This window comes from Anas acuta, chromosome 20 (genome assembly GCF_963932015.1).
Source record: "Anas acuta chromosome 20, bAnaAcu1.1, whole genome shotgun sequence".
NCBI classification, from domain to species: domain Eukaryota; kingdom Metazoa; phylum Chordata; class Aves; order Anseriformes; family Anatidae; genus Anas; species Anas acuta.
Window position 1 is genome coordinate 2,604,544 of NC_088998.1, and position 18,869 is coordinate 2,623,412.

An 18,869-nucleotide genomic window follows, 5' to 3' on the forward strand; every position below is an offset into this window, starting at 1 on the left:
ACATTATAAAGCTATATAGTGGTAAACACTTCCCACTGTGCTCTCTGGAGTTATTTTTAAAATTTATTCTTTTCTTTCCTCCTGACTCCGTGCCTTTTTTTCTGCGCTAACCAGCCTGCAGCTGTTGATGCTGACTCCTTTTGGCTTCCCACCCTCCATGCTGAACTGGAGACGGCACTGTCTTGATTTCCAGACAATGAAATCTAGAAAAGAGGATGTTTTCCAGGTTTAAATCAATTTAAATACAGAATGTGGCCTGCTGCTGCCGCTCTTTCCTGGAAGATCAGCAGAGCCAGCAGAGAGGGAGCGAAAGGGCTGCAGACTATTCCTGTGCAAGTCTGAAAGTATGGACTGGCTTGGATTTCTGAGAGGTCTTCTGCTTAATGCTATTACAATACATCTGTAGCCTATGTTTTTAACCTGTAGTTCATTTTATTACCTACAAACAGTAGATGAGCGCTATTACTTCTATTACTCTTTTTTAAACTGCCAAAGGAAGGATATCAAGCTAACAACAACAGAACACTGAGTTTTTCAGTGAGGCATTTGTTCAAAGCCTGTCCAGGAGCAGCTCTGCACTTGGCATGTCAGCGGATGGCCAGAAATGTGGAATGAAGCACAGAGCTTGCTTTCTGTTAGGGAGCTGGTGCAGCACGCTCCTGTGGGGCTGCAAGGCGTGGAGAACACACCTCTGTCACAGCTGGATGCTCCATCCCTCCGATGGGTGCGGTGTTTGGTGTTACTGCAAGATGAAACAGGGCGAGATTCGCACCCCTTCCGTGCTTGGAAGTGTTGAAATGTAAGCGAGTACACAGGAAAAAAAAAAAATTGGCTGCTGCAGCCTGAACACTTTGTTCATGAAACTCAGCCATCTCCAAGGAGAGCTCGTGCGAGTCACCTGCTGTCACGGAGCTTGGTCCAAGATGGGATGGTGCACGTCCTGGTCAGCCCTACCCGCTGGCAGGCAACATCTGATGATGGGGAAGGGCATCAGCGTGCTACCTTGCCAGGAGCTGTCTTGCAACAAGGCTCGCTGACAATCAGAGGGGTGCCAGCATAGCGTGAAACAGGTAGTGGACAGCCTGTGGCCATCACGACCTGCCCTGCTTGCAACAGCGTCTGCGGCTGTTGCAGAGGAACTCCAGCGGGTGCTGATTTCGCCTGCCTCAGCACTGGCCTTTTCATCGCTCGTTTCAGCACTGCTCGTTTCAACAGTACCTCAGGGGGAGAGCTTACATTAGGAATCATTTCTTCCGTCAGCTTCCTATTATTAAAACATTTGACTCTCTTCCAAGGTTTCAGACCAGACTTGAAATGTAGCTGATATAAGCAGAATTGATACAAATGAGTAGCTGTGCCCAAAATATGATGCATGGAGACAGACTGAGCCCTCTGCTGCAGAGAGACATGAAGTCAGAAAGTAAAATAAGGAGACTTTGCTCAGTTTGGTAGTTAGGGCTGGGGCTTTGCCTGGTTCTTGGAGCAGGGGATAGAGGGACAAGGTGCCAGCTGCACAGCTCCAGGATGATGTGCTCCACACTGGGGACACAAACACCCCAGGTCTTGCCGTGACTGCAGTCAGCCAGGAGCCCGATGGACATGAGTTAAACTGGGACATTCAAGATAGCTTCGGGGAGCTTGAAGCCCAGTTCCTTCTGAATACGGAGCTGGGCACTAATCCATGAAGCTCTATAATCCCAGCCTTCATCCCTCGCAAAGTCATTGCAAGCGAGATGCCCTTGCTCTGCCCATTCTCAATGTGCCCAGCTTTCTGCTCAGCTGTGTTTCTGGTGCTTGGGAGTGGGTCTGCGCTCCCCAGAGCATCCTCTGGCCTTTTGCCTGCTGGGATGCGGTGTGGTGACTCTTGTTTCTGTGCCCCACTGCCCAGGGTCTCCTTTTGCCCGTGCCAGTTTGAAGAGTGGGAAGAACGAGAGCTCGTCCTACTTCCGGAGGAAAGAGAAAATGTTTCGGTTCTTCATCCGGCGCATGGTGAAAGCTCAGAGCTTCTACTGGATCGTGCTCTGCGTGGTCGCCCTCAACACGCTCTGCGTGGCAATGGTGCACTACGACCAGCCGGAGAAGCTCACCACTGCGCTGTGTGAGTACTGGGGGCTGCACCTCTCCTCTAAGCAGGTCTTGTGTTTTTGGCTGCTCACAGCATTTCTGAGGTCTGTTTTGGGGGCTTCTTGTCACTATGAAACATGGGGCTTCCCATGACCCTCAGAGTAGGGTCACAAATGCATTTATCACAGAATCACAGAATCACAGAATTTTCTAGGTTGGAAGAGACCTCAAGATCATCGAGTCCAACCTCTGACCTAAAACTAACAGTCCCCACTTATGAGTGCCTCTGGTAACTCAAGGGTTGTTGAGTCATATAATTCAGACCAAAAAAAAACCAACACATCAGGACACGATATCCATCTGAGATGACATGGGAACGTGATCTTTAACTTTACCTGAAACTCCAAATTCAACCACGTGTTAGTCTTGTACCACTGCAGGAGGATTTGTTCTGTAGGAAGCTTTGTGAAAGGAGGGGTGAAGAGTGCATGCTGGGGCAAATTGAAGTTGCTCTGTCTAATCATCAGCTGCTTAGAGAACTGCAGAATCCATGCCACTTTGCAGCTGATCTGCATCCATGGGTGGTTTGTATTGCGGATATAGTTAAAGCTCTGTCTGTGTTGGTGTCCCTGGGATAACAAACAGCATGTGCCATGACCAGGGCTACTTGGGAGGAAAAAACAAGTCCATATGTGTTTACAGAATTGTATGCTAATTCATCACAGTTTTAGCAATTGTTTCTATATTCTTTAGAGGGTTGAAATTTTACAGATCTTTTTCTTGCTAATGGCATGTGATCAGATGGGATACGTGTCATGCTGTCTGTCTGTGAAAATATGTGCAGTAGTGATAGAAATTATATCAAATGTGCTGAAGCAAAAAAAAAAATGTCTAGGGAAAAAATCATACAGTCTGACTTAATAACTGTGGCTTAGATCATTAAAGTTACTTATCCACCTAATTTTCATTGATTTATCTGAAATTACTTATTTAAATATTTCTAGACCCAGATCTTCAGGTCTAACATTATTATAAAGAAGATAACTTTTGAAGTTTTTCTTTTATAGACCTAAAAGGTCAAGAATACTAGCTGTTCTAACTTCAAAAAAGCTCCCTATTAATGTTTGCTAAAATATTTAATGCCACCAGGTAACTGAAGATGTAATGAGATGCATAAGGAGGACAGAAGCTCCTTTCAACTGTTTCTCTTACGAGATTTAGATAGAAAAGACAGGCCACACAGAGAAATCTGTCTTGCCTATTCGTTTCCCAAATTTAACAGAGGAAAGCTAGACTGGCAGAGTAATTAGAAGTTTGAGGCTTAGGATTTTCTCTTGAATTAGGACTAAACGTCTAGGAGGAAAAAAATAAAATACTTTAAGTCTTTCAACTCAGAAAAGAATTCAGATTTCCAAAGTAAGTTTTGGGAACACCTTACACAGTAACTTTTCTAAGAGAACATTAAGAAAGCCACGAGCCAGCAATTTCTGCTTAATATTCACATGTGAGTAGGAAGGATTGCTTGTGCTGATTAGAATGAAAGGTGCACCTCCAGGTGGGAAATGTAGTTGGTACAGTCGGCATAAATTAGGCTCCCTACCTAGCTCAGCGGCAGACAGTAGGGAAGGTTGGAACTGTGCTCTGCCCGGTATCAGGGATTGGGGTGGGTTCATCTTTCAGATGCTCTGGACAAGTCCCTACCACCCAATTTGTGAATTACTTTCAGAAAAACATGGGTACCATACTTTAATCTCTCTATGCTAGAATACTACCTAGCCAAGAGCAAGTGATCCCAGTAAGTTATTCCCATCTTCATGGGGCAAGTTATCATTTTCATAGAATAATATTTCGCACTAATCGAGAGTTTATTATAGGAAGCAGAGAATATTTTATGCCATAAAGTACATGTGTGGGCTAGCTGGTTATTTATTGCAGTCATGGTAAGGACTGGACTTGGCTCCTCTCTCCTGCATACACCAACTGCAGCCAGCCTGGTTACCTTGGAACCAAACACATTTGTGAATGATCTATGGTTCAGTCCTCAAGAAATACTTCTTGAAAGTCTTCCTATGCCCAAGATTCATTCAAAAATCCATCAGATAAAGGCACGGCAAGATATTACAAAACAGGGAGATTTTATACAACTCCTGGAAATGCTTGGCGAAATCTTTTAACTGTGCAAGTGACAGAGCTTAAAAGTGGCTTTAAAGTTAATCCATGATGAGTGAACTTCCCTGAGGAGGAGCAGGACTTGACTGGTCTGATGCAGAGCAAGAGAGAAGCAGCCAATGCTAATTAGGTTGTTTCATGGAAGGTGCTCGGAGCTGGGCTGGTGGGGAGTTGTATGAACTGCGACAGAGGGACAGGAGTGTGGTTGAAGTCTGCAAGGATCTGCTAAGCCACAAAATGCTACCCAGGCACGTCTAATTCAATTATACCTGTCCCTCTGGGGAACATTTAATTACTTTACAAATTAATTTTACCTAAAGAATGGCTGGTTAAAGCCTTACAGGTCTGCATTGATTTATTTTCCTCTGGTCTTTTCTTTTAACTTTTCTGCTGTTGAGTTGTTCTGATTAGCTTTCTCTGCTTGATACTCCGTGTTGCTGCAACTGCTTTGAAAAGGAACAGTGGGAGCTTTACAAAGGGACTTGGAGTTTGTTTAGTCTCATTGAAAGAGCTGGCTATTCACCCTGATGGGAAACTCCTGGAATTCTTGGGGTATGGTGCATGACAGGACATACTTCATGCTTCCACAGTTATGCTCAAATTAGATGGGAAAATTTCCTTCTCAGTATGGAAAGGGCTCTGGTGCCATGTTGCAGTGAGTTTTTTCACACCGCACATGTATGCTTGGCATGTGCTGCTCTCTAGAGCATGGACCTTCAGTTAAACAAGTTGCAGTTCCCTATAGAAGGATATCCATGATCATAATTTGCTTGCACTTATCTACACCAAGAGAATTCTGTCAGAAGACAACTCTATAATCTAGCATAGAAAACCATCACTTGAGATCTATTTGCAACAAAGACCTTCATCAGCAAGGACAACAACCATAAAGCCCGTAACATAGGCACATAGTGGAGGTGCAGCATTTTAAGGGTTTTCTATTCAGAACTGGGCCCTCTAAAATATGTATGTTGTAGCTTGAGCAGAAGTTACAGGACTGATATAAAAGCAGCTGAATGCGTTTCTGTGCTATGCAGGAGGTCAGCAGAGGTGGTGGTTGTCTCCTCTGCTCTTGGATAAAGCTATGGAAGAAAGTTGGAAAGGCAGGGCTGTGGAAGTTTCAGCAGGATGAGTTTTAGGGACTGCGATGAGAAGGTTTTAGGATTAAATTACTAAGTTTTCCCTTGGGAGGATGGGAGCCTTCTCATCAGGCTTTCCTTTGCCTGTGGCTGCCCTCCATGAAGGAACTCTCTCTGGGTTTCCCTGGCTAATGCTGCAGTGATCTTTAGCTTGCTTCTCAGTTTCTGTCTAAAAATGAGTTCCAGAACGCCTCCTTTCTGATAAATACAATATTTGAAAACAGTATTTTAGACATTATGGCCTGAGAACATCTTCCCTGTGTGCTGTGCTCTGCTGAACCATGTGTTTGATGCAATTAGGCCTTTTTGATGATATTGTGTTTGCCTTTGAAGTAGATAGCCAACTCCCTCTGGATATAAACATGCAGAATTTGCAATTGCAGGGAAAAGGCTTTCTGAAACGAGCATATTTATTTATGTCTGCTGAACATTTCACGTCTGCCTTGTCAGAGGAAGAAGTTGTACTTCACTGAGGTTCTCCTCCTGGTTGCTTTAATGTACGAGGAGGAAGAGCAAAGGAAACTGAAGTGGCAGGCTTAACACCTGCTCCTAATGTCATCAGACTTGGAGCCAGGGCAGAAATGGAATTAATCCATTGGTGATTGACAAAAAAGAGCCACTAACCATCTAATTCAAAAGTATGGGGCAAAAAGATACTAGCGTGGTCTTTGCCAATAGTACAAATCTTAAATTAAATAAGAGTATTTGTATCAAACTTTTTTTACTTCAATCACATTACAAAATGCTTCTGTTTAAGGCAGATTGAATTACTTGTGGGGTCTGAATACCAGGAGGTCCAAACAACAAAATTGTATTTTCAATTAAATGGGCAGGGCCATGTCGGAAGAAATCACATATCTGATCCATCAGCTGGAGGAGCTGATTCATTCTGAGTCAATTCCTTTTGCCCAAGGAGTTCACTATGCCCACATTTTCCTTGCCTCCATCCCTTGTGATGTGTAGCACCGGGTGTCTGCTGAGGCCCAGCTATCACTGCGAGCTCCGCTCTAGATGGACGGCATCTGGTGTGAAAGGACGAGTTGGGCTCTTCTTTCAAGAGAGGCAAAAGGAAGTTGTTCCTTGGTTATTGAGTTTCTTGCGTGTTTCTTCTGTTTTAATACTGAATATTACTTGATTCTATTTTTCTTAGGGCATTTGCTTGCTGCTTTTCTCCCATGATAATCTGGCCTTGTATATATTTGTTCAGGTTGTGTCTGTCCAATGACAAAACATTGCACTGGATGATAATTGTTTTTTTGTTTTGTTTATTTGGAAATGCTTCTGCTGGATGGGTGACTGAACATTAATCCTTGTTTCTTTCCTCCTTTTTCTTCTTGCAAAATAATTGCAGTTATCCTGGCAAAGTGGACTGGGATATGTTGGTGAAAATTGTAATAAAAATTCTACCTTGTTTTTTATTTTATTTTTTTATTTTTATTTTCTGAGCATACGTGAAATGTAACTCTTAAAGGTGAGTCTGCTGGATAAATAACAATCTCCCCACCAGAGTGAGATACAAAGGGGTGTAGCCTGTGCAATGCTTTCCCTGAACCCTCTCTACAACCCCTCCCTGCAATTCCAAGTTTTGTCTGCCAGCTAAGCAAGGCCATCAGTTTTAAAGCATTGGTTTGACATCGATCCTTGTAATAAGAGGACTTTACGCTGAAGACATTCAAATAAATGTCATCAGGCTTGCTGAGCTCTGCTGAGCATGAAACCTAAGATGGGAGCTCTAACTTCCCAGCGAGAGAGCGACTCCGTAAACGGCATAAATGCTGGTGCAAGTTTTCCCTCGGGGCTAATGAGCGGAAGAGGTGACAGCAGCAGCACAAATTCTTCTGTGTTCTGGGAAGATGTATCTGGTTTGCTAGGGGAGTGTTTCATTCTGCTTCTTATTTCCAAAGACTGCAGGGTGCAGAATGGAAGTTAGCTACTGTCTAAGTGGCTGATTTACAGCAACAGCTATTAATAATTAAGGATTTTAATGTTCTTGCTACTTGCAATCTTTTTAATTGTGTGCAAGGAAATATGATACCATTGAACACATTTTGAGAGGTTCTTTGTTTTTGCTGTGTGTTGGTTTTGTTTTTCTTGATTTCATATTTTTATATTATTACTATCTAACGTCACGTCACGCCTGACATTAGCTCCTCTGGTCTCTTTCTCTGCACTTGGATAGTCAAGTATATCGTCAGGGTAACTCCAAAAATTCCTACTCTGGAATCCCTTGTGTTGAAGAGAACTTTTTGCTCACTGATTTGCTACAGGTCTTTCCAGGAAGGAGAGAACTTTAGCATGGTGTGGTGGGAACATGCTTCTCCTAGCAGGTTCCTGGCACTACGGAAGGTGGAGATGTGCTGCTCCTTCGTGAGTCCATGCCACCGCAGTGCCCCCTGAGCGCCGAGACCCAGCAGATGGAGCCTACCTGTTGGTAGCAAAAACACTGAGAAGTGTGCAGATCTCATATTTTGTCATCCTATTCCTCAAATGTGAACTTTGCCCTTTATAATCTCCTTTAATGCTATTACTTCTATTTACAAGGAGACTAGGTTACATGGAGTTATTAATACTCTCCCAGTATTTCCTCCCCTCTTGTAAATGTTGGCAGAAGCGCCCTCCTAGGCTACCCAGTAAAGTGTTAATAAACCTTCCTCATCTACATAGTGCTTCCTGCATTTCAGTTAGCATCATGCCCGTGATATTTCATGACTGTCTCCATTTGAAATGTAAAATCCCTCTTTTAATCTTTGATAGTGGAAGTGCGCTTTTCAGGCCATTTCAAAAGACAAGCATCAGTGCAAAGTGGACCTGGGCCAAATGCACTCGTTTGGTATGAATGTGCAAGGCAAAGACCTGAGCAAAAGCCATGCAGTTTGAAAGGGCCCTCATTCCCTCCCTGCTCCTTCCCCACGCTTGTTAGCTGAAGCCATGTATTCCAGGAGGCATACAAAACACTGGGATTTCAGATTAACTGAATTTTTCCCCGTAGCAACTTGCATCTGTTGCCCCTTGTCTGTGCACCTTTGAGAAAAGTTTGGCACCATCTTCTCTTTATTGTTCCTGGAATCATAAAACTTGATTTATAGAAGTCTTCCCTGTAGCATCTGCATGCTACAATATCTGAGAAGCTTCTGTGGCGGTAAGCAACATGACTGATCTTTACCTTTTGAAGTTTGAGCCTTTCCTTCCCCTTTTCTCTAGAGGGAGAGGTTTGCCGTGTGCCATTTGGTTTGTGTTGGTATCAAGGGGATTTTTAACCTTATGTTTGTTTTTAATGTTCCATTGTTTCTGTTGCTCATTGGCTTCCAGACCTAACTTGCATAACTCAAAATGCCAAAGGCAATGTTTTCTGTAGCTTCAAGTCCTAAAAAGCCTGATACGGAAGTTGAAAACTCCAGCTATGTTCTTTCTGCCCTTTGTTTCATCATAGGTGATAAATTCTCCCATCAAAAGCTTCACAGCCTATTTGCTTGTGATATGTGAAGCAGAAGGAAACTGAACTTGCTCTTCCATAATTATATAGTTATGCAGGCGTAATAAAAATAAAAGTGGCTGTGTGCTAACAGTAGACCCAACACCTCTGAATCTGAGCTCACAGAGGCAGCAGCTCTGTTGGGTAAGAAGGTATTTTTATCGTGAGAGAATGTTATAAAAGCTTACACCCCACTTCCAAAAATGCCCATCTCACGTAGGTACAGAAGCTCCAAACAAGCATTTGCAAAACATCTGTGCAATTAAATTAGACCTTTGGAAATTTTAGACCCAGAACTCTTTCAAAATTCCTTTACAAAGAGGATGGTTATATTTAATGCTCATGCCAACCTTCCCACAGTACACATGAAACATTGCCTTCCCAATACCTCAATCTGAATGCAGCTCACGCTCATATCGAAATATTTATGTGAAACTCTCCTCAGGGTCTTGTTTGCCATTGCAAAGGGATTTTCTTCTGGCAGGAGGAAGTCTGTATTGTGAAAAATTACTATTGTTTCCTGCATGAAGAACTCTGCCTACCAAGGTCTTGTGGACTAATTTAATCTCTTTTCTGGTTCCTAGATTTCGCAGAGTTTGTTTTTCTGGGTCTGTTCCTTACTGAGATGTCTTTGAAGATGTATGGACTGGGGCCAAGAAATTACTTCCACTCTTCATTCAACTGCTTTGACTTTGGGGTGAGTAGGCTTCAGCTGCATGGATCAAGTGTGTGGTCCCCTATTATTAAATGGGGCTGGGCGTTTAAGACTGTGTATGGGAAATGGTGCTGCAAGGGTGTCTTTCCAGGGAGCAGTTGTCATATAAATTAGATGCAGGGAAACACATTAAGCTTTCCCTAGTTAACATCCTTCTTGAAGAAATGTGACAGCCGGGGATTTCATTTCCGCAGGAGTTATGGGGTGCTCACAGCATCAGCACCAGTAAACGCTCTGATTAATGTGAGATTCTGTCTCCCATTTAAATGAGGTGACTGAAAGACAAAAAGCCCACACATCTTATTCCTCATCTCCCCTGTTGTCCCTTCAATGGCCTTTATGTCAGGATATATAGGCAGAACTTTTCAGACATGAGCACCCAGAAGCAGAGGCTGAAACACACAATGAGGAGACAGAAAGGCTCAAATTCAGATTGTTTCACTGCAGAAGTCCAGGCTCTCCCTTTCCTGCTAAAACTATACCTGTAGCATGTCAATAGAGGGGCCAGTTTTGACACAATTGTATAAGAACATTGCAGGTAGATGTTTATTTTAAAAAAGCTATTAGTCTGTACTAACTACAGACTAATTACCTAGGCTTAACTAGGCTTTTTATATCTTTAGTGTGGGGTGAGCACTGGTCCTAGAGCACGAATCAGGCTGTAGGTTTTCTTCAACAACGCAGATGTGATGCTTCTGAGTCAGCCATGAGCAAGGGGAAAACAGTTAAGTTCATTGTAGCCACCATCCAGTCCTTCTCTCCAAGATGGATTTAGTTTGTTGTTTCTAGTCTTAATCTGCCAAAATGCTTAGAGTGATTCTTTTTTCCCTATGGGCTAAAGTCCTTGTTTCAGCACTGCTCCCACACGGGGGGAGGAGGTGTTTTTGCTTTTGGTATGTGACAGCTCCTAAAGTCAAGACTACACCTAGAGCTACCACATCCTCTGGTTGGCAGCAGTGTCAGGAAAGCTTAGAGCTAAACACACTGAGGTCAAACCTAAAAGTCATCTGTGTCTGCCTGCCCCGAGTCCCTGCTGTGTGGGACTTTCATCCCTGGGTGCCCCTTGCAGTGATGGGGGATCAAAGCGTTGAGATACGCTGTGCAGATCTTTGTGCCTTAGTGGTTATGCAGCCAGAGACTTCCATGAACAGAAACCAGATCCCAAACAACCCAGACAATGTAAGATAACTGGGTGTCTGCACACTTAGAGGTGGCGCCAAATCCAAGAGCCAGAGAAGCTTCCCTCAACTGGAGCACCCAACTCACAGCAAAGCTCAACTGCCATGCTATGGGGAGTGCAGCACTTCCCATAAACTTTGCTTTTTAAGCATAAGCTTTTTATTTTAAGCTTAAGCTGGTGTTTCCCAGGGGGTGAAGCTGTTGATCTGTTTCTAATTCTGCCTCCTTTAGAGAATCCGCTGGGATCCTACTTTCTGTCTGGGTTTCTGCCTCCTCACCCACCTTCCAGCCCCCAGAGCTAATGCTGTTCCTGCACCCCACTGGAACATCACAGACCTGTAGCCAGTTTAGTTTGACAAACCATCATGATGAAACGGTTCAAAAGCAAAAAGAGAAACAACAAAACAGGACAACATCAGTCTTGGGAGAAATGGTCCAGTGGGGTCTCATGTGAAACCACTCCCAAGAGGCCATGCTGGGATGCCAGGGAAGTTAATTATTAATGCAATATGTGGAGTGACTAAGGAAAGGTTATTGCTGGTTCATGAGGGATTCCCAAGAGTAACAGACTGTGGGAGAGAGATATTAATTCCTTCTTTTTGTAATGGGAGTGATTGGGTGAGCAACTCTTGTATATTTCCCTTTTTCCACTACATTTTCTTCATCAGGGCACAGCGTTTCATGCAGAGCGGCTGCATGCCGTGCTGCATTTTTCAAAAGACATCCAGGTGTCTGCTCACGGAAGGGGTTTGCAAGATGCTGAGGGTCATGGCACTGCTCAGGTACCCAGGCACAGCAGCTCATGTCCTGCCGTGCTGTTAACGCTGCCTTTCTCATCAGGAGCCAGCTGCTCCCTGGGGTCTGGTTGTAACGTGCTAATGGTGTGCGTCACACAACTGGGGACCACGGTCCGTGTGAGCTCTGAAATATGCTAAGTTAATGCAAATAATAACACTAACTGGCAACAAAATGCCCATCTTCTCTTATTAACTGTGCAATAGCCTGTGTTGATATAATCACCCTTTCCAATTGTGCTTAACCCATTATTATTTTGTCTTTTTTAATAGAGGATTTCAGAGAAAAATTCTTATTATTTATTGAGGTTAATTCTCTGTCAACCGTAGAACAAACAAAAATTGTTTAAAATTAAAAACAAAACAAAGCTAAAACCCTTGGCTGTGGACAATTCTTTCGATAACTGGAGCCTGAGGGCCTGGCAGACAATTGGATGTGCATGCTAGAGACTTTTTAAGCTCTCTTAATAGCTGTTATCTTAATCAGTCTGCTAACAACTCCGAGTTGCCAGAAGATTCTGGTAATTTTGCACAAGGTTAATGCTGGGCTGCTCTGCAGTGTCACAGCCAAAGCTGTGGTGCTTCTGTTGGGATGGGGAGGATGGGGTGGGGGCCCCCTGCGTCTCTGGGGGCTGCCTGGACTGGACATGTAGGGTGAGCAGGTGAAGTAGTAGTACAAATGGTATTTGCAGTTGTGCCAGTGTAGATTTTAAAAAACAAACAAACAAAAAAAAAGTGTAGTGGTGTCCTTCAAGAAATGTTATTTTGAGGTAGTTTGCTTGTTAGAGAAGAAAGCAACAAGTTCCTATCTCTTCTACCCTACTCTAGTTATTGCCCCTTTTTTAGATTGGACTGCAGAAAGTTAGAACCAGGCTTTTTTTTTTTTTTTTTTTTTTTCCCTCAAAATTGCACTGTAGCTTCCGCAAGAAAGCCATCATAGTACACACTTTGACTCTTCAGCTCTCGGCCTCTATAGCAGCACCACAAAGAATGCAGGAAATGTTTTGCCTTCTATAAAATGGACTTCTCTTGCAGGTCATCGTGGGAAGTATCTTTGAAGTTATTTGGGCTGCAGTGAAGCCTGGTACCTCATTTGGCATCAGCGTACTGAGAGCTCTTCGACTGCTGAGGATTTTCAAAGTCACAAAGTGAGTCCAGCTCCTGTTCTGCTCCCATTCGACTTCTAGTAGTATATGAGATCTGTATCACCAGCCCCACAGAATATAGTAGTGCTTTCCACATGTGTTAATAATAAAAATAATGATAATACAGTAACAACAACAACATAAAAACACCCTGTAATTGGCAGCACAAAGGTCTGTCAGTTCTAACATCCTACATCTGTAATGGCCTTAGTGGGTGTGGGAATGGAAGAAAACAGCAGAAGCAGAATTGCCCTTCCCTTGGCTGGGCACTCCGGGTTTCTGGCAGTCAGAAACTAGTGAGTTCCTAGGAAGTTGCATCTCTGAGGACTTTTAACAGCTGTTTCCCCAGCCTCACTTACACACAGGTTTGTCTGATACAGTTTTCAGCCCTTTTATACCCTTGGGGCAGGGACGCATGAGAGCATCCTGCTTTTCTTTGGCTTTAAGCTTCCTTACAACAAGAATCTCAGTAGGAGATCCCTCATTTCTTATGGTAGGATAAAAAAAGTTTATTTAATTTCTAAGCTCCACCAACTGCTCATTTATCTGCCGCTGACCTGGTGATAGTTCCTTAAAGGTTTAGATCTGATGGGCTGAGTGAGCTGAGCTACTCTGGCTACCGCTGGGTAGGGAATGCTGATGACCAAACCACAACATTCACACAAATATGAAGCGTTGCCACTCTCTGTGCTCTACCTGGTCTGGGAATGTCTAGGGTTTTCTGTGTTGAGCCTGTGAATTTGAACATTTGTTAGAGTTGGGTTGGCCCAGCTTTTCAGGTGTTTCCATACTCATGTGGTGTGTTGCTGTGTGCTGGCATTAGGAAATAGCTAATGTACACCTTGTAAACCCATCAAGAGCAATTTCCACAAGGTTTTAATGTTGTAGTGTGGAACTTGATGAAATATTTGGCTGCCTCTGCTGTTGTTTTCTGCTACACAATGACCTCCTCACATGTCCCATCTTTCCATCACTCTCTTCACTTAAAAAGAGAAAAAGATAAGACAGAGAAAACAAAACAAAACAAACAAACAAACAAAAAAACAGGAAGAGAAATATATCCCCCAAAACAAACACACCAAAAACAGAATGGCAACCCAAATGCATAGGCTGTCACATTTGAACAAAACAGTAATTTGAAGGCACTAGGTACTTTCCTAACTATTCACATGCATGGTATTCATTAGCTCTTTAGAGTTTTCTGATTTAGATCTGCTAATCATCATGAAGATCAACAATTCATGCACGGTAATGTGTCATTTGAGGCATGGTGGGAGTAGGCAAGATGAAGTTCTGTAAATGTCCAGCAAAAGGTGTGGAATGTTGCTCCAAAAATGTCACTTAATCTACTTCTGCTCTAATCTTATGGAAAACTCCATGCTTTTAAAGAAAAATCTAGCAATTAATTGTCTGCAGTTAGTTTTATCCAGAGCTACTGAGGTTGGGTGTATCTGATTGTATGTTGTGCTTTTCAAAAAAAAAATTAGACATTTTTGCAAGTTTAAATGATCTCTTTGCCAATTTTAATTATTCAGGATTTTAACCAATATAATAAGGGGACAAAGCCTGATGTTTAACTTATCAAAGCAAGTCATGGAGTGATTTGGGTGCTTGCCCCCCTTCCCAGTACAGTAAGTAAAAGTTGTGCCCCACTGATGCAGAAATTCCCTTAAGAGGATTTTTCCCCTGGTATGACAGAAACATGTTCATGGTGTCACCAGGTCCTTCCCAGCTCCCCCAGCAGATCTGGGCACAGTTTAGGGAGTGACCAAAGATGTAGCACCAGGCACAGACAGCTGCCCGCCTGTTCTTATTGGGGTCTTCACTGTGAAAACATCATGATCCTGAGTAGTTTTAATTTTTGCCCATTTTCTGTGTCTTTCACATATTTTTGTTTTTCCCTGAGGCTCCCTGCCTCTGGGTTTAGTAGCAGACCATGGCAGTCCACCCGGCTCTGAAGAATTGATATGAGAGGTTTTGATTCCTATGGCCCAAATCTGTGTGACTGCAGCTGGCAGAGTGATGTAATAGCTAAAAAGTTAAATTACAGCAGTCCCAAAGGTGACAGCAGGATGCCTGAAGAGTCGACACAGCCCAAGAGAGAAAAATTCAGAGAGGAAGACAAGGGGAAGTGTTTCACATATTTTCCTCTTAATCATGTCTGAACCAAATGGGGACTGGCAGCTGCAGAGTTGCAGCCCCTTGTTATATCCTGTGCTCCGTAATCAGGCAGGAGTTGGTGCTGAGCTCTTCCTAGACAAGCCGAGGCCTCTCCAGGAATTCAGTGTCCAGCTGGGTTAGCTGCGAGGTGCCAGCCTGGTGCTGGCAGATTTTGCCTGAAGTCACTGTGACGAGCAGGGGAAAGTCTTTGTGACAAACAAACCCATCCACTTTCTCCAAGGAGAGGTGTGGTTGCATCTCTTAAAACCAAAGATATTCCCCCAGGAGACAAAAATTTCCCCCTGAAACCTGTTGTCACTGTGTTATGGACACAAATCTTCTTGGAATGGATGCACCAGGAGTGTGTGATCCTGCTCCTCCTGGCATGGACCTGCCTCTGCCATCCTCAGCCTGGGTTGGTTCAGTCCTCCCAGCTACACGGGAGAGAGGAAGAAGAGGAAAATTAGTGGTGGTTTTCATTTTATTTTTTTAATTCCTGCCTTAAAAATTTCTGGTCTCAAAACCTTTAACACAGGATATTGCATGTGTTGCCCTGTTGTTCCATGTGCCTGACTGTCCAAAAGGAGGTTGTCGAAGAGCTCCTTCGCTTGATGGCTTGTTCTGCATTTTCTGAGTCATTAGTTTTCCTAATAGAAATAAGGCAAATAGGGCAAGAAAAGGGGCAGCTCCTGGGCACCCTCCCCATCACACAGCGTGCCTGCCCATGCGTGTGCCTGGAGCAACCTCTGGGCGCGTTGGGGGATAGAAGCAAAAAGGGGCTGCAGCAGATGGCTGGATGTGGTGTGGTTGTGTTGGCTGTGATGCAGGCTGAGCCATTCCCTCTTGTCATGTCGGAGTTAATGTCCTGGATTTGTTTCCATCCTCAGAGGTGGCTGCTTGGTCCTGGATGCTTCAACTGCGCAGCTGAACTGCCCCGCACTGAGGGCATCTGCTGTGCATGAGTGTGTGTTAAACATCTACAGAAGTGTCTAAGTGTGTGAGGCTTTAAGCCTGCTTGTGAATACTCAGGGCATTTGATAAGTTGGAAGGGGACATTTGCTGGCAGAGATGATGGTTGTTCTTGCTTTATGCCTCGTGAAGCCAAGGATTCACTGTCCCCAGGTTCAGCCTCTCATTGATATCGACACATCCCATTTTTTCACACTCCTGCTGACTGCAATGTGGGATGAGAAACATGGGGGAGCATACGCAGAAAGGTTGAAATCTACAACAGGAAAGGGGCTGCTGAGAAATTAAACTGAGCCCTTTCACTGCGGTGAACTTCTCTGAACTGGTACACATACACCAGGGTGACCATCTTGGCCTTTGGAATGCTACAGGAGATTCTGTCACTGAGCTGTGCTTTTCAGTCATATATGTCAGAGAGGAGAATAAAGATACCAATAATCCCTGTCATTCCTCTTGTTGTTTTTATGTTTGTTTGTTTGTTCTTTTTCCTCTCTTTTTTTTTTTTTTAATAATAAAAGAACAGATCTTATTACTTTCTAAACTAAAGAGCCTCTTCTCCCATTAATGTTCTCTCTTGGCTGCTCTGATCTCCATCGTAGATACTGGAATTCCCTGAGGAATCTCGTGGTCTCCTTGCTGAACTCCATGAAGTCCATCATCAGTTTGCTCTTTCTGCTGTTCCTCTTCATCGTGGTGTTTGCTCTGCTGGGGATGCAGCTCTTTGGAGGACAGTAAGTCTAATTAACCATTGTCCTTTCAGGGGTAATCTGAGAGCAATCTGTCAATCTCTGTCTGGGCTGCTGAGAAGTGGTCCCTGGTTTATAGAAGGTGGGTTTCATTCTGATACTTTTCCTAGAGCCGAATTCCTTCTAGTTATCATAATTCTTGGTTTCATCAAGGCTCCTATGCTGTTCTATGATCACCTGGTTCAGCCAGATCTCTCAAATAGGACTGGGAGAGGCAGCGCTTTTTCTGCTGAGGGGAAAAGCAAATTGTTTCCTTGATAGCCAGAGTGGCAGGATTTTCTTTTTGATACGTATATTGTTCTGCTTGAAAACAGTTTTGTTGAATCTGATTTTTCCGCTAAGAAATGCCCATTGTAATGAATTTTGTAACAAGAAGTATTACAATATTACCATGTAAACTCAAAAATAAAATTTTAAAATGAAATAACATTTTTTTCAATCATCTCCTATATTATCTTTAAAATTTTAAAATAAAACTGTCCCAATAAGTGGGTAATTTCAATTTTGACTTTTACACTTGTGGGCAAAAACTTATTGAAATGGCTTGTTCTGCAAATTGTTTGGGCTTTTGGTTGTTCATTTGAAGTATGGACACAATTAATTTCAAAGCATCAAAATTTTCTCAAGGATCTAAATTTAATTTCTGCTAATGTTCCTGTTAGCCACATCCTCAGTGATGCTGTGTTCCCTGCTGTACTCATTGGGATGTTGTTTCCGGGTGGAGCAAGTGCTGCTCTCTAAGGTTACAGGGTATTACGGGACTGCAGGAGAGTTTCTCGTCCCTTACTGCCCTTTTTTTTTTTTTTTTTTTATTTATTACTTTCTCTAGATTCAATTTTCAAGATGAAACACCAACCACAAATTTTGATACCTTCCCAGCTGCCATCCTCACGGTATTCCAGGTAAGGCCATCCCTTGTCCTGGGTCAGCATTAGAAAAGAAATTCTTGGTCATCTCTTCCAAATTATGGTGAGCAGGGAGGTGTCCACAGAACCTAGGGAAGGAGAAGTCCTTCCTTCTTATGTATCTTGGCTACGCTGAGCAGTCAATGAGCCATTAAAGATCAGTGCTGTGGAATTAAGGGAAACTAGAACAGAAGAGTTTTTGCTAGGTAAGAAATCTCGCTAAAATAGGTATTTCCATGCTCAAGGATGGTGTGTGTCCGTGCCTTCTCCTTCCTGAGGCCCATGCCCCCAGGGCTGCACGCTGCAGTGGCAGCACTGCATGTGGCGGGCTGTGTAAATCATCCTGCCGTAAATCAGCCAGCCAGTGTGGGGCTGACCTGTTCCACTTTCTCCTGCAGTTGCCGTGATTTAATGAGGAGAGATGCCTGAGCTAGCTCCAGGCAGTAAGGAAATAACGTAGCATTTTGCACTGTAATAGCTCAAGATAAGATAATGCTGGATAAGAATTACAATCAATGGGGGAGCACATAAAGAGGCATCAGCCTTGGGCAAGTTCGTGTGATGGCAGGAAGAAGTAGCAGCTCTGGGAGATGCAATGCGCAGATTTAAAGCCTCATTTTGCAGCACTTGCCTCCATGCCATTTTTAAGCATTCACTTCAGGTGTTTCAGCAGAGAGCTGGGGGTGCACAACCCTGCTCAACGTGCAGGTAACCAGTCCATGGAGCGTCCTCTGGCTTTTTGGATGTTGTCCTACATAAATTGTTCTGACCCAGCTCAGTAAGGAGTATGGATCCAGGAGTATGTATTTCACGTTCAAAAAAAGATTGGGTGGATGACAGTTTTTGGATTAAAAAAGAAAAAAATCTAAAAGAAAACGTGTCCCATGACCTCTGCATAAGCAGCTTCATGTGGGTATTGTTGTTCTCCAGATGTGAAACAGGTTCTGCAGTACTTACCTTGCAGGATATTGCAAATCACGGTAGATTAATATTTGCATTGTATTTTAGTGCTCATCAAAAAAAGGGGCTTAAAGAAATGTAAAGGTATTGCCACAGAGCCGGAATGGAGCCCGAGTCAGGTTCCGGATATGAGCATCTGGAGATTTCGTTGCTATTTTGGTTTGGGACTATAGCTGTCTCTTAAGAATCTTAGCAGAGATATTTTCCTTTCTGTTCCCAAGATGAATGCCCCTGTAATATAGTGGCTGTGGGATGAAGGAGAATACTGCTGGCTTTATGTCATTTGTGAAGAACATCAGAGCTATGAATTAAAACCAGCAAAACTTTCAGCACTTGCTTAACACTCATCAGTCTCACAGAGATATTTTAATAACCTCTACTCCTGGTGCATCCCCCCCCTTGAATTGCAAGTATCACATTAACATTTCTTCAGTAGAGGCTTTGGACCCTCC

The 18,869-nt window shown here is 43.4% G+C and overlaps 1 protein-coding gene across 2 annotated transcripts in view; it reads left to right on the forward strand.

Moving 5' to 3' along the window:
- CACNA1B (calcium voltage-gated channel subunit alpha1 B) overlaps positions 1-18,869 on the forward strand; it is a 299,175-nt gene that overhangs the window by 174,898 nt on the left and 105,408 nt on the right. For both annotated transcript variants that reach the window (XM_068656842.1, XM_068656844.1), the window contains 5 exons: positions 1,889-2,098; positions 9,429-9,541; positions 12,568-12,680; positions 16,406-16,537; positions 17,382-17,454. In XM_068656842.1, the coding sequence (XP_068512943.1) occupies positions 1,889-2,098; positions 9,429-9,541; positions 12,568-12,680; positions 16,406-16,537; positions 17,382-17,454 (641 nt within the window). The remainder of the gene's footprint in view (positions 1-1,888; positions 2,099-9,428; positions 9,542-12,567; positions 12,681-16,405; positions 16,538-17,381; positions 17,455-18,869) is intronic.